The 25248-nt window shown below is 42.4% G+C and overlaps 1 protein-coding gene across 1 annotated transcript in view; it reads right to left on the bottom strand.

The window, feature by feature from the left end:
- The window catches only part of INSRR (insulin receptor related receptor), a 627856-nt gene that overhangs the window by 3152 nt on the left and 599456 nt on the right, over positions 1-25248 (bottom strand). Inside the window, exons 17-21 of the mRNA XM_085637005.1 lie at positions 22521-22750; positions 19766-19876; positions 18901-19060; positions 12576-12705; positions 9558-9692 (exon numbers count right to left, since the gene is read on the bottom strand). Of these exons, the coding sequence (XP_085493131.1) occupies positions 9558-9692; positions 12576-12705; positions 18901-19060; positions 19766-19876; positions 22521-22750 (766 nt within the window). The remainder of the gene's footprint in view (positions 1-9557; positions 9693-12575; positions 12706-18900; positions 19061-19765; positions 19877-22520; positions 22751-25248) is intronic.

The following is a 25248-nucleotide window of genomic DNA, read 5'->3' as shown; positions in this document are numbered from 1 at the left end:
GATTATCTACTTGGGTTAAGATCAGGGCAGGAGATAAAATTGAATCCTTGCAAACTAATGATACGAATTTCCAGGCCTTGCTTTATATCAGTCGGATAAAATGTCTAATTAATTTTTACAACAATGATTTCACAACGCATCCTAACACAAATTTTATAAGATTGTTCGATTTTATTGATGAAATAGTAGATGGTCAAAAGTATGGTAAACTTGATGGCATTTGTTTAGGAGGTGATTTTAATGCACATATCCATCTTAGAACCCCTCCTTGTAAAAGAGGTGAAGAATTGCTTAACCATTTAGCCACACGGGACTTAGTCAATGTTATGGAAAAGGCAAACATTGCTGCGAATAAAGGACCTGTGGCCACCTATGTCGGGCGTGGGAGTTCAACCACAATAGATTATGTATTCATATCCTCCCTGCTCGTGGACCTCTTATTAGAGGCCGCAGTCGTTAGTACCATTTATAGTGACCACTATCCAATCTTATCTAGTTTTAAATCTATCAAAAAACAGGGGCAAAAAACTTAGTAGTGTCAACAGACAAACTTAGGGTGGTCTGGAAGGGGATAGACAATAAGGGGGTTCTAGCTCGCATCATTAAGATGCACCCTTTATTAATGTCTGTCTGTTTATCTACTGACAGCTCTGGACATGACATTGTTGAGGCCTTTACAGGGTTGTGCAAGGCCATAAAAAAGGAGATCTCTAAACCAGCCCCAGTTAATAATATTAAAAACTCAAGGTGGTTCGACACCTCATGCTCCAAAGCTAATCGGGAACTAAGGGCTGCCCTTATAGTTGAACCACGGGACAAGTCTCTGGTGAGGATACTGAGGTCAAATTACAAGCGCACTTTAAAAATAAGATCTGAAGAGCTTCTAAAAGACCATTGGGAATCTCTTGTGCGCACAGCGGCACTGAAAGATGCCGCCGGGTTCTGGAGCGAGGTTAAGAATCTGAGATCAATCGGATCTAATATCACCCCCATAATTGTAATATATCAGGGGACGTGTGGGCGGAGCATTTTTCAAACATATATGCTGCGCCGCACCCTTCCACGGAAATTTCTCAGCCATTCACGACTCTGAACATTTCTATAATGGAGGTGGAGGATGCTATTTTACAAAGTGCGGGGAACAAAGCACCTGGTCCCGATGGATTATCCATCGATTTAATAAAATCAGAGCCTGACTTTTGGTCACCTTTATTGTGTAACATCTTTAATAATTTATCTCATACTCCGCCCCCAAGTTCCTGGTCTAACAGCATCATTGTGACAATTTTTAAAAAAGGCAACAGACTTGACCCTGGCTGTTATCGCCCAATATCTTTAATAGATAATACCTTGAAGATTCTAGGTAGGGTTATCTTTAATAAGATCAGAACCTGGGCAGATGAAAATATGACCCTACACCCATGCCAGTTAGGCTTTAGAAGTAACGTAGGGACTGTGGAGCAATGTTTAAATTGAAACTTATTATTGGCCAAATACACTATCGCCAAAAAATCCCCATTGTATTTAGGGTTTATGGATTTAAGTTCTGCTTTTGATTTTGTTAATCGCTCCCGCTTATGGTCAGTTCTGTTGAATTATGGTTTAGACGAATCTCTGGTTTATTTTTTGGCCCACTTACACAGTGACTTGAAAGCCCGTGTTCGAATAAATAATGATGGCGAAGTCTCGGGTGATATTTTAATTGGCAGGGGGGTCAGACAGGGCTGCGTCTTGGCCCCCCTGCTTTTTATTTTGTATATAAATGAATTAAGTAATTCCTTGTGTAAATTAACCAGCGATGTCCCGCACATTAACGGTAAACCATTTCCCGCACTCCTTTATGCGGATGATGCGGTCCTTATGGGCCGCACACCCAATGCACTACGCACTTTAATATCAGGTTTTGTTTCATATATGGCCGACCTCGGCTTATGTACCAATTTAAAAAAATCTTATATAATGTCCTGTGGCCCAAAGAAACATAGAATTCGTCATATCATATCAGGGAAAAATGTTTTGAATAGCACTTGCACTTTTCCCTATCTAGGCCTGTTGTTCTCCGATTTCGGATCCTGGCAGCCTCATGTTGCCAGGGGGAGGAACAAATTGGGTAAAGCCATTAATTCTATAATCACCCTCCGTCAACCCAAACGTGCTGAGGTTATTATACCACTGTTACAAATCTATAGAACCCAGTGCTTACCGACAGGAACCTTTGGCGCAGAGGTGTGGGGATATTCGAACTGTACTAACATACAGACCGAAGAGAACAGATTCTGCAGGAGGGTTTTGGGGGGGGTCATTTCGGCCCCTTCTTACGTGTGTCACAGAGAATTGAATCTCCCCTATATAGAGGACTTCATAAGATCTAGACCCGCCCTGTTTTGGCTGAAAATATGGCGGAACTCTGCTGCCTCTTTGACCCGTGATATTATCTCGGACTGCCTAAAATGTGAGCGGGCAATTATATACCCTGGCTCAGGGCAGTCGAGAAAAGCTTAGTAAGTGTGGAGATGGGGCACCTATTTTTATCTCCCCAAACTATCGATTGTACGCATAAGAATTCAGTAAAAAGAGCGTTGTACGACCTGTACCGAAAAAATAGAGAAAAGACCGAGTATGTAAAGCCGGCTATTATAAGGTACATCCCCCTTCTGGAATCATGTGGCAGGCCCTATAACATACCCCAGGGTTACCTGCGAAAGAAACTGGGCAAATGGAATAGGAGTTTGTTGTTCCGGTTCAGGGATGGGAGCATCAAAAATCTACTTTGCTTCCCTTTAGGCTTTATCAAAAATTTGGAACATTTAAGCTGTCCCTGTAACCTAGGCGGCAAACAAAGCCTGTTACATTTTACACTCTTTTGTGGTTTTTACGTAAAATACACCAAATATTACCTAATTCCGTATTTTAGAAAGAACGTTCTGATGGACTTTAACCTAGCATTTAGAGACCTATTGATGCTAAGTTCTGATGACGTAATCTTTAGAGTCAGTCGTTTCTTTCAATCCGCTGTTCGATCCCGAGCAACAATGAACGTGGCCCGATAAATCTGTATTATCTTTGCATCGTTTGCACATTGCATATTTGCATTAGTGGCTACTGTTCTCTTGTATATGTCATAGCTAATTAGCTGTGCATTGTTTCAATTGCTGCTCATTCTAGCCTAAATCATATCGCATTTCCACTGTGGAATTACTGTCACTGTTATGATATCCGTATTCTATGAAATGTTTACATCATAAGATTAACTAAGCCATTTTTTTATTATTAATTTTTAATGTTTATTTTCTTGTTTTTATCGGATGATGTTGTGATTTATATGTACTTTTATGGATGTCTTTTATATCCGAATAAAGATCTTTGACTTGACTTGACTTAAGATATGTTAATGCAAGAGGCGTTAATGTACCTCGAAGAGGCTACAGCTGTTGAGTTCCATTGTATTGAGAGTACATTGCATGCCAGTAACTCTAGCTGGTTTTTGCCGTTACAGTCTTTAAAGTGACTATTAGTTTTGCCTCTCGTGTTTTGTCTGATACTGAAAAGCAGTATTCAGGTATTGAAAGAGTTGTTAGTGTGTTAGTGGGCAGTAATAAAGTTCAGGAACTGTGTGTGGGGTAAACGTTTTGTGATGCAAACTGATCATAAGCCTTTAGTGTATATTCTGAGTGGGAGAAATTCCAAGGGTTTTACACTCCGCATTGCTAGGCTTTCTACAAAATTGTTGCAATTTGATTTTGCATGAGAGTACATTCCAGGAGGTAAAAAAGGTTATGCTGATTTTTTATCATGCTCACCAATGTATGAAGAAAAGAATGCAGGTGTGTGTATTGATGAGAACAAAGAGGACTGTATTGTGGCATCCATAGATCTGCCTCTATTGCGGGCCTACTTGATCAATCAAGCTTGGTTGGCCAAAAGAAAGGAATCTTGAATTTGATCTTAAAACTTTTATTAAAGGTGCAGAGGAATCGTCTGTGGAGGATGGGGTACTCATGAGAATAGACACATTTGTTCCACTTAATTGAGAAATTCTATAATTGTAGGCGCAATTGAAGGTCATTTAGGTGCAACTATGACAAAAAAACATTTGCAATCATGTTTTTGGTGGCCTGTGATGGATGGTGAGGCTGATCAAATCATCAAGGAGCGTGTAATTTGTTTGAGCTGTGACAAGTCTATGAAAGTAAGAATTCACCTGTTATGCCCTATCGAATTGCCTGGGAGGCCCTGGGAAATGTTGGAATTGATATTGTAGGCCCTTTTCATGCATTGGAAAATACCTTGAAATTTGCACTAGTAAAGATGGATTATTACAGTAAGTGGCCTGAGGTGAAATTTTATCAGTGAAGTGACGTCTAAAGTATTAGTGGAATTTCTTAAAGAAGCTTTCTTAAAGGAATTTCCAGCCATTCTAGTATCAGATAATGGGGTGCAGTTTGTTGCTAATGAAGCGGAGGCAATTTTGGAAGCAAGTCGTGTGAAGCATTTTAAGAGTTCGCTGTATGATCCCCAAATGAATGGGTTGGTTGAGCAGATAAATAAAGTGTTGGGGGAGTGCATTCAATGGGCTATCACCAAAAGTGTGGTGTTGCCAATGCTGTAAGGAGTATGCTGTGGTTTTATTGTAGCACTCCTCATGCGACGACAGGTGTTTCACCATTTGAATTACTACATGGAAGAAGGGCCACCACCTGAATTTGCCCGGCATGGATGAATAAGTGGGTGAAGACGAATAAGAGCAAAGACTTAGATATTAAAGTCAGGACTGGATTAAACAAAATGCAGTGACAACAGAAAAAAAACCTTGTTGAAAGAAACAGGGTCAAAGTACTAGGTATCAAGGTGGGAGATATGGTGCGCGTCTGGAAACCTGTACATGTAGCTAAATGAGGTAGCAAATTTATTGTTGCCGTCAAAATGGTGGATGTGATAGAAGGTAGTGTGAGAGTTCAAGGTGGTCAATGGTGGAATGGAAAGAATGTAGTGAGAATGAAAGACTTTGAGAGGGGTGTGAACAGGGAAGTGGTGAACAGAGAGAAAAAAATCTTGTGATTGCAAACGGTGTTTAGCACCTATTGACCAAGAAACTCTGTTGAGGTGTGAGGGTAGAGTCAGGAATCTACCTTTGCGCTTTAGAGAGTGATGTTGATTTTCTTGTTATTTAGGAATGTACTTTGCGCTTTTGATATTAATGTAGCTTTTCATTTTATTCTCTAATGCAGTGTCATTTAGGCTTTAGTAATTTTCGTTTCTATTTTGAACTTTATAAGAGCTACTGTGATTACAGTAAGTTTTAAAGTTTTGCGTAAGGTTCATTTTCTCATATTTCTCCCCTTGCTAGTATGTATTTTCTACTGGTGACAAATTTTACATGATGAGAATTGTTTTTCCCAGTTTTAAAAGAAAAGAGCCATGTAGTGTTCAGTATGTACAGTTCTTGTACGTGGCTTGTGGGAGCTTGGTGTAATAATGGTGGCATTCCACGTGTCGCTGTGATTCCTTTTGGGACAGTTGCTCCATTGTGTGCCACTGGCAGTTCGCTGCGAAGAAACACAATAAATCTATGGAAAAGGAGCTTACCTGGTTGTATGTCCTCTTGATTACGACAATAAGTTTATCTGAGCTCAATGTAAGATGCCTCTGCCTATAGAGGCCTAATGATGCTCAAGCCAAGAAAATCCAATTTCTGCTTGTACATTCAGGAGCAGCTTATATGTTCAGAGTTAGAAATAGCATGTTCTCTAAAGAGTTTTATCTTTAATATTTAATAGTATTGTATTCCTATTTAGGCCTCATTTGCCAAACAATGCATGTCGTTTGGTTGTTAAAGACCTACTGTGGGCTTACCAACAACTTACAGTGTGATTTCAGCTCACTCACTGCTTGCCACCTGTGGCTTTATTGTCCCTCATTTTATTGCTTCTTATTTGATGGCTTCTATTGGCTTTCATTCCTCTTCCCGTGTTTGTCGTACTCCTGGAAAATAGCCCCTTTACCATTCTTTTGATTGATTGACTGCTCACTTTTAGGAAAGTACTTTTACATTTTTGGTTAAACACTCCATTACAGTGGATGTGTTTTCCAGATCTCTTCCTCCAATGCTTCTCCCTCTGCACTATGTGTAGCTCTTTTTCCTTATATGCTGCATGCTCTCTCTTTCAGGAGCTTCTCCCACCCAGACTTCTGTGTGTATTTCTTCTTTATGCGCTTCTCTCCTCGCCCCGTGTTACTCTTTTCTTATGTACTTGTCCACACCAAGCTACCCTGCACTTCACATATCGTGTTGCTCTCTCTCTTGTGTGCTGCTTTTCACCACCTAACTAACCCAATCCTCATTATCCCCCAACCCTTGGGACATTTATTTGCTATTTGTACTTTTGTGGAAAAAAGCATTTTTTAGGTCTTGCCTAGGAAGCGCTTGTTTTAATTACAATTACCAATTCAAGTGGAGTCCGCCATCTTGCATTAGTAAATTTAAAAAAAAATGAAAGAAAATGGTGCAGATTTTATTCTATCAACACTTGTCTACAGAATGATACAACTAGCACCAGCAGTGGTGTCATTGCACTTTTTATTGGGGTGGGGGGGGTAATGTTGTGCAGCTTCAGAAAACAGTATTGGCAAAGTCAAGTGGTCCAAAAGACGTTGCCAATGCTTGTTTATTTTGTTTTTTTCCTCTTTATTTTCTGCTAAATCAATACCATATGAATACCACCATAAGAAATCTGACTTGAATGCCTAATGATCCGGACAAAGGGAGCCTGGTCCATATGTTTAGGTGGCACACTTAAAATCTTTGTGGTTTTTGTTTAAACTTTAAAGCCATCAGGATATTTGCATAACAATCCAAGGCAGATGATATTCAAGTGATGATAACTCGAAAAACGAGTGTTTCAGCTATTGGCATTGTAAATGACAATGCCTTTTATTTATGAGTTTTGAAAACAACACATAAATAAAAGGTATTCAAGCGTACGACCTATGAAAACATTAAATATAAAAATAAACTGGTAGTGTTTGTTATGTTCCTACACTGCCACATCAGGGTTCTGCTGACATTTTACAAATGCTGGTGGCACAATAAACTGAGAGTACATGATCACTTGCTATGAATAATACATACGCACACACGTTTAGCTATTTACACACCTTTGTCCGCCCTGAACAGGAGCAGGCGTTTAGCCTATACAATTGCGGAGTACATAAAATGCATATGTGTGCCTACAGTCATGGACCACCGATCTAGGCACCCGTTTATTTAGTTCTGCGCATATGGTGAAAGCCCCAATGGGCTCCACGCCAGGGCCTGTGTTATTCTGCTGTTCCGGGCGCTTGGAGCGAGGGGCTGAGCGGGTAGGGGAAGAGGGCATTCAGTTTAAGATTGTCATTCTAAAGCCGGGGGAATCATTCAAGCTCAAATGTGACATTACTAAGACAATCCAACTTGTGTTCGCTGTATCCCTCTGTCGGCCAACATTATAGCGCCTAGTAAATATAAAGTGAGTAATAATGCTCAGATGGTTAATGCACCCTCCTGCCATAAAGGAATAACAAGGAGCCAGGAAATATTAACAGCGCCAATCCATAGCCCCAAGAACGGCGCCCTATCCATACATTGCGGTTTTATGGATATTATGCTACTGTTGTTACATTTATAGAGCACGTACTGCCCCATACGAGGTGCTGAACTTTTATACAAACACAAAGGTTAGTGTGCTCAACGTGCCATGTCACGGATGGACTTCCGGCCCGGAACACTCAGCAGCGGGCTCACACTGCCGTGGTGGGCCACCAGCACCTTGGGGATCCCCGGAAAGCCAGAATGGAGGCCAATGAGTGGCAGAGAGTCCAGGGAGAAGACATAAAGGCCTGGAGGTGCCCCTGAATACACGGGCGTCGTATGACTATCTGTGCCAGGCTGACCGTATTCCACACGCCTCACTCCAAGCATGGATTTCCAGGGAGTTTTCCGTCATGTACTGCAGTGACGAAAGTGGCCTCTGGGCCAAGCAGAGCAGCTCTGTAAATCCAACTTCAGGGGCTAGCACATTAATCCCCCACTAAGCCTTCTGTACCAGCCAGGAACGTGAAAAGGAAGAAAAAAAGAGAAAGAATGAGAAAAGGAAGAGATAGAGACTGAAACAAAGAAAAAGACTGGTGAGAAAAAACAGACCGTCTCACATGAAAAATGTAAAAGCGGGCGCTGTGCTGAAACCGTAGCCCAGCGCCCAGTAATATAAACCCCCCACCGCCCAAAACAAGTGAGAAGGGGCGGGGCAGACTGCTCTGTGAGGCCAACGGTTGCACACAGCCCACGTTCGCACACAGCGCCTGAAAAAGAAAAAGGTTCGGAAGAAAATAAAGTTGCTGACGCTATTCTAAAAGCATGCCATGCTGCCAAATAAAAATACTATTCATAGATTTATAAATAATTAAAAGAAAACATTTCCCAGTGGCATTTACCTTGCTTGCTGTTGCCGACCACTCTTAATGCATCGCTGCTCCTGGGGTCTGCTGCTAAGCAGTGGGGGCAGGGAGGGGAGAGTGAGTGCGGGACGGAACAGTGCTCGAAGGCATACAGGCATACGTGCGTTCGGCGGCCGGGATGCGCGCACATGTTGATGCGCACTATTTAAAAAAAAATACAATTAGCTGTGTAAGTGTAAGGATACTGAAGTTAGGTATTGCTGCTTCCGGCATGAACGGAAGTTACGTGTGGGATGAAGAGCCAATAATAAGGCTGATAACAAAAAAAATGCACAAGTTAACTAATGAAAAGCGGCAAGAAATTACCCAGCAATAGGTGGAGTTTTACTAGCCATATAGATTACTAAATGACTCGGAGAGACAGCGCATGCGCGCTGCCTAGGCGAGACCTAACAAGCATTGCCATATGTATGATTTGATAGTTTCCCGCTTTCTGTTTGTTAACTTAATTGTTAATACTGGCGCTTTTGACAGCCTGCCACAAGGTGGCGCTGTCTGGCCAATTTAGTGATGACCACAACAACAGTTAATTATTAATTCAATATACATTAAAAATGACTATTACCTGTCGCCCAAGCCATTCTTATAGCTTTGGAGCATGTGATAGTCTGAATTGACATGCTTGTATGAGTGTGAGGGTTAGTAGTTGTGTTGTTACTATCTTTGCATCATGGCAGGGACAATGTGTGATGCAAGCTGCTGTGGCCTCTTAGTGAGAGCACTGGCACTTTTTTTTTTTTTTTTTTTTTACAAATTAAGCACTGCTCTGAAATATGTGACTACCAGTCTCATCCTTGTATTGTTGATGTCCCTCATGCCTGAGTGTCTGACTTCATGGGAATATCATTTTGCATTTCAAAATCAATTCACGATCTCAGGTGTAAATTCGAAGTGACTCAGTTCTCGACATTCTTGGAATAGCACCTTTAAAGCTCTAGAGAGGATACCCATAAGGTTTATTTAATATTAAGATTACAGGACCTAAGATGACTGTATCGGCACGTGTTTGTATTGCAGCGCAGTAACCCATCCTTTCAGCCTGGTACTTCATAAGCTGTACTCACAGTTTCTCCGGGCAGTTCTCTGGTTTTTCTAAGACTCCGTTGTCGATCACGAAGTGAAGGACCTGCTCATTGGACAGCCCCTGATAAGGCTGCTCTGCCAGTGTGGCGATCTCCCAGAGCACAACTCCGAAGGACCTGAGAGGGCCAGAAAGAAATGTGGGTTACTTAACAATCCAATCAGAACGTCAGGGATCTGAACACAACCTATCTACCTCTTTACTAGCCAATAGGATCAATTATAACAATAAAACTCTTGGTGCTAAGATGATCTGCTAGTACAGGTAGGATAGTGCATTTTGGGGACAGCTGAGACTGGAAGGTCCCCATTTGTAATGTCACAGGCAAAGGTAAAACAATGGCATCGAATGCACACAGGCTAATTAAATGTGAACCCCACTGAGTCCAGCATCTCCAATCATAACTTTCTTCTTTCTAATGTAGTCTCTTTCTATGGGTCTCACAGCATCATTGTGATTCTTTCCAGCACTCTTACAAGTGCACAGAAGTTTGGGAAACTTGAAGCACACACAAATAACAATGTTTCCTAACCTTTAAAGATTATATGCAAATCCGTGTTTTATGACTGGACTGTAAATAACAAGTGTCACTGATCTTCCATCTCAGGTAGCTAGTAAGTACCGAGATGTATGTCCCTGGTTTTGGCTTCAGCTCACCTGAAACAGCACGCTACGCCAACTACTGTGCAGCTGTATTTTATGTTTTCAGTATATTTCGTCTATTCATATTATAGTTGATTGAATAAGCAGATGTGGTAAATGTGTTTTCTTACAAAAGGGCATAAGCGTTCTTATTTGAGAGGCCACAAATGTTGCGCTTTAGGCTTTCTTGAGATATTGACCATTGATCAGAGGTGGACTGGTGTCTATGAAAATCTGTAGATTTTCGGTCTAATATACAAGTGCCCTTGGGCTGGGACAGAGTTATTTACATCAAGTGTATCTGATGCCCCAATTCATCTCTGCTTTGATCACTAATCAATTCACTCTTTGTTGGGTATTTGCACTATGAGAAATTCTTTACTGAAGAAGATTCACTCAGAGTTATTTAAAACCTCCAGATAATCCGGGAGCCAGCCTCTTGGAAGCTTGGTAAGCCATTTCTCAAACCACTTTCTCCCACACATGCACTGCACAAGGTGAGTTACTCAGTGCTTTAAATGGACAAAAATAAGTGCAGGTACTCATCAAAAGGGTGGATAGACTGGGGGTGGAGTTTGGGGCGGGCATAAGAGAGGTGCTAAAGGCGGAACAAGGGGCGGAGCTACATTATTTACCATTCTAAGGTTTTTATGCAATAAATGTGCATGCATTGTTAGAATATCATATGTATCTGTCCATGAGCATTTTACACTAATAACCATTTATATAGCACTTAATAATAAGTGTCTATTACTATCTAAAGTAACCCCTTTTTAGCAACCTTAAATGAAAAGATTGAGGAAAAAAACAGTAAGGTTCTATATATTTGCCTTGTTGTTGCATGCAGGTCCTTGCTGCAGGGGTATAATTCACTAGGATATATGCCAAGGATGTTAACTTGGGACCTACAGGGAATCCAAGGATCTGTGCAACAAAAACACTATCCAACTGAGCTATCTACATTAAAAAAACAATCTCTGAACTACATGTTGCATGCTATGCTTTCCAGCAGGCACAATGACCCTCCATGCAATGTTATGGTGAGTTGAACCTTAGATCAGAATGCACACAGATCTTTCTAGCAAGCGCATTAACCACCAGAGTTATCCACTTTATTGCGACTTATGGTGCCCCAATCTTACTTGCTTAAGAGAAAGGCATTGGCTTCCTGTTTCATACGATTAGTAAATGCTTAGCTGCAAAAAAAGCTAGCAATTCATCAGTCACTTTTCATTCTCGGCCCACCACAGGCATCTGTAACTTGCAAAAATGCTTGTATGGGTTATGTAGATGCACAATATCAAGTATTTGACTTTTACATAGTGCTCAACATCTTGTCTTGTGATGCATACACTGGCGAATTTGTGTTAAAAAGTCTAATAGCAGCAGTTTAGAAATAACGCTTTCTGCTACAGAACCGTCATTGTAGCACTGTGTTGCCCTGAACAATGACTCTCACACCCTCGTCCATTAGGTTTAATAGCCACCTCTCTGCCCCCGCTGTGTAAAAACAAATGCTAAACGAACCTCCCTGTAGCCACACCTCTGCTCTGATGGCTTCCAGAGCAGTACATGCAGATCACTGACAAGAGCAGCTGTTCGCTTGTACGAGCCCAGCCCAGGCTTCCACTGTGATTAAGAGTGGAAGGTGCTGCCGAGGTACGAGGTGATTGATGACCGGAGCGCCACCTGCATCCAAGCCAGGCCCTCGTGAGTACCGGTACTCTCCTTATTCAAAGAAAAGTGCCGGTACTCTATGCGAGAAAATTAAAAAGTGCCGGTACTCAGTACCGGTGAGTACCGGCCCATTTAAAGCACTGGGAGTTGCTCCATCTTACCCGAGATAGCCAAACTGTTCTATCATGTTCTGTTAGCCAAGTTTCATAGTTCCTCTTAATAAATACCTTTATCTACTTAGGACCTTTGTTGAGGACATGATTGAAGTTTTGCACATGTTTTTCACTCTTCCATTGGGGTCCATTTCCAGGAGTGTTTCTTCTAATACCTGGTACAACCAACCATCCGATACCAGCTTGCTCATCCAGTCTCCCTTCTTGCTCCCATCCTTTCCATGGTTTTGTCGCTATATTCGGTTTTATCCTGCAGACTATCAAGTATGCCGTTTTATTAGACCTCTGGTCACCGATTCTGAAATCAGCAAAACGAGCACTACAAGATCCTTAATCAGTAAAATAATACCTGGAAAGAAGGCGTAAAATGCATATACAAGCAACATCAGCAAATTTTCCACAATCCCTCTCACCGCACTCTGGACAACAGGAGGAGATCATGTGCCGCATCCCACCGAGCAAAGCCATATAGTTTTCACCTGCCACACACCTTGCTCTTATAAACTCACCAGACATCAGAATGAGGAGAAAAGATGCCATCCTTGAGGGATTCTGGAGACATCCATCTAACAGGAAGCAGCCCCTTGCCACCTTTCCGGTAATAATCGGTCTCATAAATGTCACGGGTCATCCCAAAGTCTTGAGCAAAAAGAGAGAAACAAAAAAAAAAAACACTAATCAGGACATTTGTCTCATACGCACAGAAATCTAAGTCTCCAGAAAAATAACTGGTGATATACAAAAAGATTAACACACAAAAAGTCTCCACTGGATCTGTGGAGGAGGGAACTAGAGGCATAGGGGTTCTAGGAGCTGGCAGCCTCCACTATAACTGTTTACCACAAGAAGCCGCTCCTAGTATGATAACCCAAACGAGTTACAGGAACGTCGTAGGTGTGGGCATCTCACAAAAAGTTACGGACTGGTCTCACACACCACCTGGTGTCATGCTTCATCATTGACCAGTCCTCGCCCTCTAAAACCTTCGTTTGATAGAGGGCGGGCATACACTTGACGACAAGGATGCACTTGTGTTGGTCAACAATTATCGCAATTAAATTCTGTATAACGGTTGAGCTTTTGCAGCCTGTGTACAATGTTGTGTAAACAAACACTTCTTGCTAAGTAAGGCATTGATCCGTTGGATTGAAAAAGAAACTTCATAGAAATAGTGCATCTGATCAAGACTTCTAGCTTTAAGATTCCTTGCTTTAGAATTAATCATCAGGCGTCAGACTAGATTCAGAAGACTTTTGTGAGTAGTACCCCTGCGCTCTGATAGGTGGTGTCGTTAGGTGCCACGTGGTGTTGCCCACGCCAGAAGTGACATGCACTGTGTCTATATAGGCACCACTACAGTGCTCTGATGTAAGTTTCTTTTTGCGACTTTCCATGTTAGGAGCATGGAGCCACAAACAACACATGACCACTGGTGTTGCACACCAGGACACTGAAAGGATAACAGCCTTGACCCTAGAAATCTGTTTGCAGAGCAGGGAGGATGTGTGGTCAGTAAGGAATCTTCGGCTAGATAGACTCCCGACCATATACGACATTACTGAATGTAAGTAATTTGTTCATCTGATGGAGACTTTCAGCCGCAGATTCCTTACCTTAGAATAGTTACCCAAGCAATACCTCCCAGAGGGTTGGTCTGAGGAACAATTTCACATTAAAAAGTCCTGCATGACCGAAAGGGACAGGTGCTCATCCCTACAGAACGGACTGTCCAGGCAGCAGTGCTTGGTAAATGTGAGCAGAGATGCCCAAATTGCTGCCTGGCAGATATCCAAGACCAGAACTCCGCATGCTAACGCAGTGGTCGTAGACTTGGCTCTGCTGGAATGAGCACGCAAACCCTCAGGTGATTGCCTTTTGGCCAAAGCATAGCAGATTTTATTGCAGAGCATGGTCCACCAGAAGATGATCCATTTCTACACAGCTTTCCCTTTCTTGGCCCCGACATACCCTGCAAAGAGTTGATCGTTGTGAGAAGTTGGCCTGATATATGCTGTCCACTAATTAAAGTGGGCACCCTGTACCAGTCCAAACAACCCTTATTGATGATTAGGTTAGAGACAACCTTTATTGAAAGCTATCCTAGTGGTAGCTATGGTGAGCAGCCTTCAGGCTAAGTCTCGAAGGAATGTAAAGCATCTTGGTTTACCAGATTATAACCTCTTGAATGACCAAATGAAAGGAGAATCAAACAAGGTATATATAAAATATATGTATTTATTACTAAACACTCTCTACTAACCTCTTTATGAGATTAGAGAACAAGATACACAATATTAAAGCACTAGAACGACAGTAAATAGCACAATACACAGTGGGCCCCAGGGGGAGACCAAACCATATATTAAGAAAGTGGTATAACAACCATGACTTGACTAGACAGAGTGCCTAGAGCACGTAGAATTGCTGGGACCCCAAGGAACCACCCAAGGTAGTGACACAGGTGACCCACGGGGGACGCGTGCAGTGTGAGAACACAGGCGCAAGTTCCGTACAATCCTATGGGAAAATCGCGGTTGGAATTTTAAAGCTTAAGGACACTTAGGAGAGGACTTTGTGCAAACCCTTTCAAACTTAGAAGGTTCTAAGGCCAGCACCCATGTGAGCACCAGAGAACTCGTGTTACCTAATCCAGGGAAGACGGATGCATAGGTGTCAAATGGTGTCGGGAATCTTCGTTGTTTTCAATAGCGTGATGCTGCAAAGTGCTGCTGCTGTGATAAGGAAAAGTGTTCCATGTGATCTAAGCCTGGATCGGAGCTGAAAAGAACCTGAAAGAAGAGGGGACAGAGTCTGGGTCTCTTGCCAGTGACCAGGGGCTCAGTAGACGAATGCCCACCGATGTCGGGTGCTTCAGGTTCTAAGAATGGAAGTTTGACTCTGCAGCCACGGGGACCAGGAGACGTTGACAATGACCAAAGTCCTCAAGCAAGCTGTTCCATGAAGGATGTTGAGTGCTGGGGGGTCAGTGTCCGGATTGGAGACCAACAAGCCTTGGCAACTGCAACCCACGCGGTCAGAGAAAAGATGCTTCGTTGTGGACCAGCAAGGTCCTGTGGACTTCCCAAGCAATGGAGAGTCAGGGCACATCTGGAGCAACCAGGAAAGCCCACTGAAAGTTAAAGTACTCTTCTCAGGGACCCACAGGTCGATAGACCAGGGATCACGAAGGGACCTTGAGAGGAATCACAAAATACCAGCCCACGGAACACTCAAGGAGTGTAGGCCAGTAGTATTCGGTAGAATCACTGCTCGGGGTATGGACTACAAGTAGCCCAAAGCACAGCCTCAGGGATCTCCAAAAAACATATGCTGCTGCAAATGTGCACGGTGTCCAGGTGTTCGGGTTACACGGTCCTCACGAGGGCTGCAGGTCTCCGGTTTGCTGAGAGTACTGGTCTGCCTCGGGGAAGCTTAGGAACCCACCTCCTGTGTTGCAAAATCTGCGGAGTCCGTCAGGAGCTGCGTAGATGAAAAACGGTCAGATGGTTCTTTGGTGCCTGCCTTGCAGGGGAGTAACTCCTTTACTCCAAGGGAGATTCTTCGGTCATCCAACATAGTGTAGATAGTTGAAGTACTTGGTTTCTGTAGCAGAGTTTCATCCAGGTAAATCTAAAGTCCTGTAGCCAGGGGTTCCTACTTTATACCCAAGGAAGGGGTGGGACAAACTCTGGGGACCCACCGATGGGAGGGTCAGGACAGAGGGGTGGCTACACCCATGTCCTTTCTTTGTTCAGTTTCGTGCCAGAGCAGGGGCTGAGGGCCCCTGAAACCGGTTTGAGCTGGACTATGCAAAGGGACACCAAATGTGCCCACAGTGCAGACATCAAAGCACTCTCAGAGTGCATCCACCCAGCCCCAATACACTAAAGCCTGTCTGGGAGGTGGTCACACCTCCCTGTGACAGGAAACCTATTGTCCAGCCGTCCCCTTCCGGAGTTTCATCCAGCAGCAGGAGGGCAGACTTGTGTCTGTGGCTGGCAGCATCCATTTTGTGATGCCAGGGCTTGTAAAGCTGCTACCGGGTGTACCGGTGCTGTCATACTTCTCCCTCTAGAAGGGTGGAATCATACCTCCCACACCAGTTACTGGTATAGAGGTATGATTCCAAGGTGTTTGACACCAAACACAACATGTTTCCATGCAGCCATTTTAAAGATAGCATTTACCACGAGGTTATAATGCACTTAAGAGTATATGGTAGGCTGCATCACAAACAACCCAGGAATAGAGGTTCCGAAGGCTGCAGAGTGGCTCTGCTCATGCAGTTGCACCCTTTCACATAAAACCCAGCACCCTGCCTTCAGGATTGATAAGGCCTGCCATAGAGGTGACTGATAGGTTTATATGTGCAGTGATATGGATAGATATAGTGAACCTACATCTAAGTAAGGGGGGCATGCACCACCTTACAAAGGCTGCTGTAGCAGACCTGTTGTGTCATTTTGAATGGTCTCCCAGGGGTGGCATAATACATGCTGCAGCCCCTGAGAGGCCTCTGAGAGGCCTCTGGGGTCCCTAGGTCCTGGGTATATAGTATACCATTTACTAGGGACTTATAAGGGTACCCCAGGATCCAATCTGAAGTGTACCTAAAGTACATGCAATCAATTTAGCGAGAAAGCAGCTAGGCTGGGGTCCTGGATAGCAGGATCTCAGCCAGACTAATTCGAAAACTGTGAAACATCAGCAAAAAGTGGGGGTAACTATAAGAAGCAGATCCTACTCTCCTACAATCGTCCACCCAGAACGGTTTTGTGCAGTCAAGGTAGAACAACAACGCTCTTTTTGAGATTAGCCGGTGTAGTCTCTCCCCTCTTCCTTGGAGGGATGAGGCAGAGCATAAAAGGTAGGCAAAGTGATGGACTGGCGTATGTGGAATTGGGTGACTACCTTCAGCAAGAGGGATTCTCGAGTCTGAAGGACCAGTTTATCAGAGAAAACGGAGATGTAGGGAGGCTGAGAGGACAGTGCCTGTAGCTCACTGACCCTCTGGGCAGTTGTAATTGCCACCAGAAAGGCCTTCCTGATGGTGAGGAGCCTAAGAGGTCAAGAATAAAGCGGCTCAAAAGGAGTGCTCATTAAGAAAGTAAGAACCAAGTTAAGATCCCATTGAGGCAGGACAACGGGAGCTGGGGGAAACGAGTTGTAGACCTTTGCAGAACCTATTTACAACAGGGGACTTGAAGAGAGAGGGCTGATCTGGCGGCCACAGAAAGGCGGAGATGGACAATAAATAACCCTTCAAAGTGCCCAATGCAGTGCCCTTTTGGGCTAGGGTCAGGATAAACAAAAGAACCTGGGAACGGGGAGCAGATAAGGGATGAATCTGTTCCCCGGCACCCCATATAACACAAATGTATTCCAACGGCCGTCATATACCATCTTGGTGGAGGAACGCCGGGCTGCCAAGATAATATTACAGACTTTAAGCTGAAGGTCGAAAGCTGTCAACTTTCACTGCTCAATCTCCAGGCTTTAAGGAGGAACGTTGACATGTTCGGGTGGAGAACCCTCCCCTGCTGCTACAGAAGATCCTCCCAAAGGAGCAGCCTGATCGGAGGACTGAGACAAGGTGTGGGTCCCTTGCTGACATCTGCTGGTGAAAGGCACTGCAGGGCTTGAATACAGCCTTCCCCACAGAAATCCCTGCCACACCAGAAGATAAATCTAAAAAACTTCCCAAAAAGTAAAAAAGAAAAAAACAGTAAAAAAAGTGACTGGGGGTAGGTCCCTCTGGATCTGGACTGACTGGTGCAGAAAGAAAAGAACTGACGTCTGCTCGCTTGCGTGGCGCCTATGTTAGCACTATGTACGTCACTTCCAGCCCGGGCTACACCATGCAGAGCCGAATTATGCCAGTGCGCAGGGCTACACCCCATGAAAAATCTCCGGATCCAATCGGACGCCTGGGGATCATTTAAAGTAAGGAATCTGCAGCTAGATAGAGCCTCAACCAGATTAGGGATTACGGAAGGTAAGTAACTTTTTCATCTTCTCTTTTGGTCCATAAAAAGCCAATTAAGAAAGTTCTACATAAGACTTCTACTTCATGAGATAGATCCTACCACTAATGTGTTACCACAAGTAGAACTCTTGAAAGCCACAATGTATGCAATGGAGGTTAGCATGTGTTATACATTAAACCATGGGGAAAAATATATCATGAAAAGCAGGAATGTGGCACTTGTACATTTAGAAACAACATTCCAAAAATGGAGAGACATGGGCTGCATATTGAAGATGTTTAGAAAAGGAGATCCTAAGCTAGCCAATAAACTTGAACTTTAAGCAGCCCAAGAAGCATCCAAAGCACAGACAAAGTGTGGTTTCAAGTTCTACAATTGGGAAAACCTGTTGGCTTCTCAGGCAATGGCATGTTTTGTCCAAAACACCCATATTCAATCTGTTTTTTAAAAGAAATCAGTTTGGTAATTTCAAGTAATAAATTGAAAACAGCACTTGTTTTGATGAGTTTTTAATGGTCTGTTTGCCACAAAAAGATTTTTCCTGGAAATGTTTAACAGAGACATTCATTGTATGATGGTGACCATACTGCGGTAAAGCTGTGATTGGCATTTCCTAAAACACAAACTAGTGCTGTAGAAAGTCTTGGTGAGTATTCTTAATCCAGTGAAAGTCTAGTTTTTACAGCAGGAAATCCTAGGAAATACGTAACCGCTTTTCTTGTACATGAAGCGAATATAAATATACTTGTGAAGCAGCGATAAGCTGACTACTATCTATAGGGAAAATACTGCTGCATGCAGATGAGAAGTTGTCTTTAAAAAAAGGTGTTCATATAGGAGTACCCACCCCCAATCTTCACAGTGAAATCTTCGGATACCATGCAGTTGCGGGCAGCCAGATCCCGGTGGACAAATTTCTTGGCATTGAGATAGGCCATCCCATCGGCAATTTCACCTGCCATTTGGATCATGTCTTTTAGGGTGGGCAGGGGTAGGCCGGGATGGTTCTAGAGAGACAGGACAATTATAGGGTTAAGCAAGTCTGACTATAAGCCAGGTGACATAACACATAGGACCACAACATACTGCGCTTTGGACCTACCAGAATTACACATGATATGAAATCATAACCCCTTACAGACCTGTCAATGGCTTAAGCCACACAACACACGAGACCCGGTTAAACTGTACATGGCTAAGTTTAACTACGAATCAGAAAAAGAGATGTGGCAAAACCCATCCAGTCATGACATTTTGGTGTAAAACTTGAACCACCGATTTAATCATCCACTATCAAACAGAGAACTAATACATGTTGAAAAGAGAAACTCACCATCGCACCAATTCAAACTGCAAGTGTCAAAGTCAAACCTCATATGTAGCTAAACTATACTGCATACAGGATTAAGTCATAATGAACAATCCCTCGCTCTTTAATTCTGTGCAGTGTTTAATATTTCTACTGAGAAACATTTCTAAGACTTATGCATGTGTATGATAATAGATTATAAATTTCATATTTACGTAAATAAGTTGGGGCGGACAAAGATGTGGTACTTTAGTTTTGCGAACTTCATAATTTCTTAAACCTTTTACATTTGCAAAGTTTGCACATTTTAAAAAACATCTGATGAACAACATCTACTAAATAAAGGTTTTAAAGGGGACACTCTGCAAAAAACTACTTTTAGTGAGTAAACAAGATGGATTACCTCTGACTCTGGCCTGAGGGAGCGAAGATAACTTTTCAAATCCCCCCTGGTCATCAACTCCATTATGACCAAGGCTGGCTGGCCCTGTGACACCACTCCTAACAGGCGCACCTGTTGGGGGAAAGAAAGACACCAGTATCACAGATTTGCTATGCCTTAATAAATGTGACTAAACAGAAGATAATTTAGAGACAAGACATGATTACCAATAAGTATCTTAAGCACCATGAAACCCAAAGGATGGAAGAGCACATTAGAAGCGATCCATTGACAACATAAGATGCATATCAAATTAATGGTTCCATCTAGGGAATGTTTATATTGACTCAGCAATCAGAATACTTTGTGTGCTAGAGTGTCTTCGACTACTGTTTTCCAGCATTCTAAATTCAATGTATGAGAGTAACTGAGACATAATGCAATTGGGATACTGCTGGACTCCCCACTGACTCTCACATTCAGGCAAATGTAAATACTTAAACATCTTCTCAAAAGAAAAGATCAACAAATTCAGACAGCCTACCAGCAGTGCAAAATAAATACATATAGCATGAAATAAAAAGAAATTCCTATCACAATTCTTATCATTTTCATAACATCCACCTTTAACTATGTTCATTCCCCACTTCCTAAATAGCCTGAAATCCCTCATTGGTAAAATGTTTCCACACTTCTGAATGTATCCATCAGCTCACTTCAACAAGAAATATTTGGGGACAGCCTAAAAACTGAACAATGTTCCTTCTATAGAAGAAAGCCAACCTAGACCACAACAACTTAGCTATGTACCGACCAATCGACCACCTCACATTCTTTGTTAAAAGGTTTGAAAATGGTGTTGCTGTCAAGCTTACACAGCACACACACACACAAATAATTTTCCTAGATGACTTTCACTCAGACTTCAGGGTATGTTGCAGCACTAACACAGGCCCCATCCAAGTTATGGACCACACACTTCCCATCACAGACAAGAGCAAACCTCAAATAGTTTTCATACTTGACTAGGCAGCAGCCTTCAACTCCATTGACAATCCATCTCTAATCAATATTTTCTCTTTGCACATGCAGATTCAATACTTTGATTGTCCTTTATATCTCTGTTGACCCTCAGCTTGTCAAGAGGGCCACCTCAAGATTGCAATAGCTGTCGGTAAGCTGCAGTGTCGCCCTTGAATCCATTTCCACTTGTAATTGGAACCACTCTTAATTTCATCACCAACTGTGGAATCAACTTGAAACAATATTGTGAATCCATGCATCAGTAATTAGAAGTCTTCACAGTCAAAGACGTTGACTATTTAAAGAATGCCTGTCCATCATAGAAGAAAATACCTGCTTGAAACTGAACCTAGACAAGATAATGTACATTCTCCAAAGCCATTAAACGCCATACCAGAAGTGGCTGCTCAACATGTATTATGAATGCTGCACACAACTCGCCTCAATGCACAGCTACTTCGCTTTTGTGACATTGCAGCAAATAAATGGGCATTGAGACAAAGGATTAAAATGCCCAGATACATCCTTGTTTGGTAGAAATTGACAGCCATAATTAGGTGATTGTGATCTATGGGCCCTGATGCAATTCCACCTGCTGCACTAACGACAGTTGCACGTCTATGGCTTTAGAGTTAACTCCAACCTCTCCTTCAAAACCCAGATTACCAGGAAAACACAGTGTGGTAGAAAATCTCACTCCTACAGTAAGCAAAACATTATCTCCCTGATGGAGACTTCTGAACCACTGTTCAAGCTCTGATTCTTTTAGTTTTGAATAATGGCAATGGCCTTCTTTTGAGGGTTTCTTTCCACCTAGCTCTTCTGCAAAACATCCTTTGAGTTGCTTCACATCTCAAATAACTGCAGAAACTGGACCACGTCCCTTTCATCCATCATCTTGAGTGTATCCTAGGCTCAATGCATTACAAGAAGACAGGACAAAAAATAGAAAGTAACCAGGGGGCAATTCTTGTACAGGCACCTGCATAGAAAATGAAACATCGCTCTGCTCATCAGGTTTACACCTTCACTACTCCACTTCGAAAGTAACTGAAGAGACATCTGTTTAAAGAGCACCTCATTCATCATCACTAATGGTTTCCTGGCCCCTAGTTCCTTCAAGTACACTTAGAGAGGGTGACCTTCCCTCTTACATTGAGCCACTATTACATGAACTCGCAGGGTCTCCTCACCAATGTCTACAGACATCTGAGGCTCTCTCACTAGGATTGCACTCTATAAACATGAATAAAACATGCCTATATGCATGGACAGATCTGCATCGGCATGCAGTAGATAAACGAGATGAGAGGTGATCATGAGGAGGTCGCCTAGAGTGAGTACAGATGATATCTTCATGTTAAGGCCATCTTTCAAAGGTGAAATTGAATACTTCTTATATTACATTTTAAAATATATGTAACAGATTGATAAACAAATTAATGATGATGACAACATTAGTTAAAAGGACTCAACAAATAATGAGAATGGGAAGATCCTGGGTACTTCATCAGCTAAACGTAATCACTAGCTACTGTTACACAGTAGAATAGTACTTATTTGCTCAACTTCAAAAAGATGAAAGAAGCCAATCCACAGCAATTTGAAACCTGATACCCTCAATTTGCTACACATTAGCTTCTGAAGGTGCCTAAACCGATTAAGCTCTCTACCACACATTTTGCAACTCCTCTGCAGGAAAAGGGAGGCAAATAGGCACTGAGCAGCTCACTCCGGACCTGCTTGTACGTACCACGTGGTGGCAGTTGAACGCCTTCATGACTGAAGCCTCGTTTAGGAATTCGATGCGCTCCCGCATGCTCGCCAGTTCATTCACAGTCTTCAGCGCCACCTTGGTTTCCACTTCATCCTTCACAATGCCCTTGGCGATCCCCTCATATACCATGCCAAAGGAGCCTTGGCCCAGCTCACGGATGATGTGAATCTTCTCACGTGGGACCTCCCACTCATCTGGGACGTACACTTTGAAAAACAAACCAGAGATGTGGAGGTCAACGGCTATCACTTATACTTTAAGCACCTTTAGCAATTGTCTATTCTAGTCAACAGTGGTCTACTTTGTGTGCAAAGACAGGTCACATGCTCTCATCCCCCAAATCACCTTTCAACCAAATAATTATTTTAGTGCAATATCCACGTTCTACTTCCGGAGGATCATGGAAAAGCTCAAATCAAATCATAGCCTTTTTTTACAGTCTTGGATGGAATACTCTCACTGAGTGTAAGAACACAATTCTCACCCAATTATTTTTTATAAAGTTAAACAGTTTTCCCATCATCAATTCAAATAGGATATTAGTATTTTTAAAACATAAGTACGTGATGTGCGATCTAAGTACACTTTCACATTCTAAACATACGATATTTTTAAAGATACTGCCCCAACAACAGCCATATAGTGCCCCAAAATATATAATTTTCCATGAATACACCAGTAAATACAGTAAACATTTCAGCAAATGTTCGACCATACCATATTCCTGTGCATTTCCTGGTGACATTTATTTACTCTTTTTAAGGATTTCCTGTTTAATAGAGTTGAAAAGCAGAATTTTACCTAGCTAAATTGCATTTCATGGTTTGTGCATAAATGCTTAGAAAAATGAAAGGCATGAAACCAGTGTTTTACAGTGACTGACCCTGAAGTTCTGTTTTCTGAGTTGTTTACAAGTCCTGGGACTATATTATAAAGGTGGCTCCGGAGGAACAGATGTTTGTATTTGCTTTTACACCCTTGAGGAACAGCTGTATTACAAAAAAGTATTTAAAGGTGTTTGACTTGGTGTGTTTTTCCCCTGTTTTTTTTGCTTCTGACCTCCTGTTTTTGACAGTGTGCTGCATTTAATTTTTGGCAGTTTTTTGTACGCTGGGCACTTTACCACTGCTGATCAGTGCTAAAGTGCAAGTGCTCCCAGTGTAAATTGTGATTATGATTGGTTATACATGATTGGCATATTTGATTTACTAGTAAGTCCATAGTAAAGTGCATGGTGTGTGCCCAGGGCCTGTAGTTCAAATTCTACTAGTGAGCCTGCAGCACTGATTGTACCACCCATATGAGTAGCCCTACACACATGTCTCAGGCCTGCCCCTGAAGTGTCTGTAAGGGGAGTTTTAAACTGCCATGTCGACCTGGGAAGTGCACCAACTTGCCAGGTGTAAACCATACCTTTTCCTACATGTAAGGCACCCCTAAGGTACGCCCAAGGTAACCCCATGGGCAGGGTGAAGTGTATGCAAACTTTTCCCATGTGTTGGTGTGTTTTGCATGTCCTCATAGTGAAATACTGCCAATTTCATGGGTTCTCTTAGCTGAGTAATCCCATTAACCTGACCTGAAGGAAGGGTCCCTACTTAGACAGGATGCAAGACACTTCCAACTAGAGACCCGCCATTTGTAACATAAGGTAATACAGGAGCTACCCAATATTGGCAACAGGAACCTGGGTTTGTATAATTATTTAAGAACAGTAGTTCACTAGGGATTCATTTGAAAATGCATTGTCATTCACAAGGCATAGCGAATTGCAAAGACACAATCAATCTATGGTCATATGTAATGGCGTTAGCCTCTCAATCATCAAGAATTTTGAATAACTTTCAGCAGCTTTAGTCATTTTTTGGCAAATGCATATAAAATAATGAACAGGCACTCGGTGTCTGCCGTGCTCACATGAGACAGAGAACAATGAAAGTATCTTAAAATGTCTATAAACAAAGAAACAATTGGCAATAAACGAAATGCTTTCGAGCTGGGTACCATATTCAATTTGTTTCCACAGAACGTCTTTCACTAAATGTAAATGAGCCTCAGTCTGTTATTTGAGTGTTGACGGCATTGTGACCTAGTCTACAAGTTGAAAGGTCATCATCAGCTCCAGTGGCGGTTAATGAAATTTGAAAGTGGTGAGGCGTAAACGTTTTTTGGGGGGGAATGAATATAAATTATAAAAAAAGTATTGAAGACGTACCTTCCTAATCATTAAATAAAATCTTCCAGAAAATCTGGTAATAGTTTATCGAATTCTGCATTAAGCTATGCGACATAAATGCCTTTCTTTTCTACATGACTGCTTCAGTATGTGGTTCTATTCTCAGTCAGGTAGATAATGGACACCTTGCGAATTATTTTTAGGCCACAATTATATGCAATATTATGTAGCGGCTATGACAGGAATTCAGCACCTATTCACAGCCTGACGTAGACAGGATAACAAAAGCTTTCTAAACTGAGGAGCATCCGTCCAATCACTTGTAAACACCCATTTTATATTTAGTAAGTACAATAACAGTGATGTATCGGGGACACAGGAAGAACGGAAGACGCACTGCTTAAGAGAACACCGATCCCTATGCTAAATCAGTGTGGTCCTTCGAAAAACATATTTAAGCACATAAAAGCTGTTCAATGTCTTTCAGAAAACATATGAACAAGTGATACAGTAGCTAAACGAAAGCAT

Source organism: Triturus cristatus, chromosome 12, assembly GCF_964204655.1.
Source record: "Triturus cristatus chromosome 12, aTriCri1.1, whole genome shotgun sequence".
NCBI classification, from domain to species: Eukaryota; Metazoa; Chordata; class Amphibia; order Caudata; family Salamandridae; genus Triturus; species Triturus cristatus.
The sequence above is the reverse complement of the archived record's forward strand: the minus strand, read 5'-3'. Positions and strand labels throughout refer to the sequence as shown.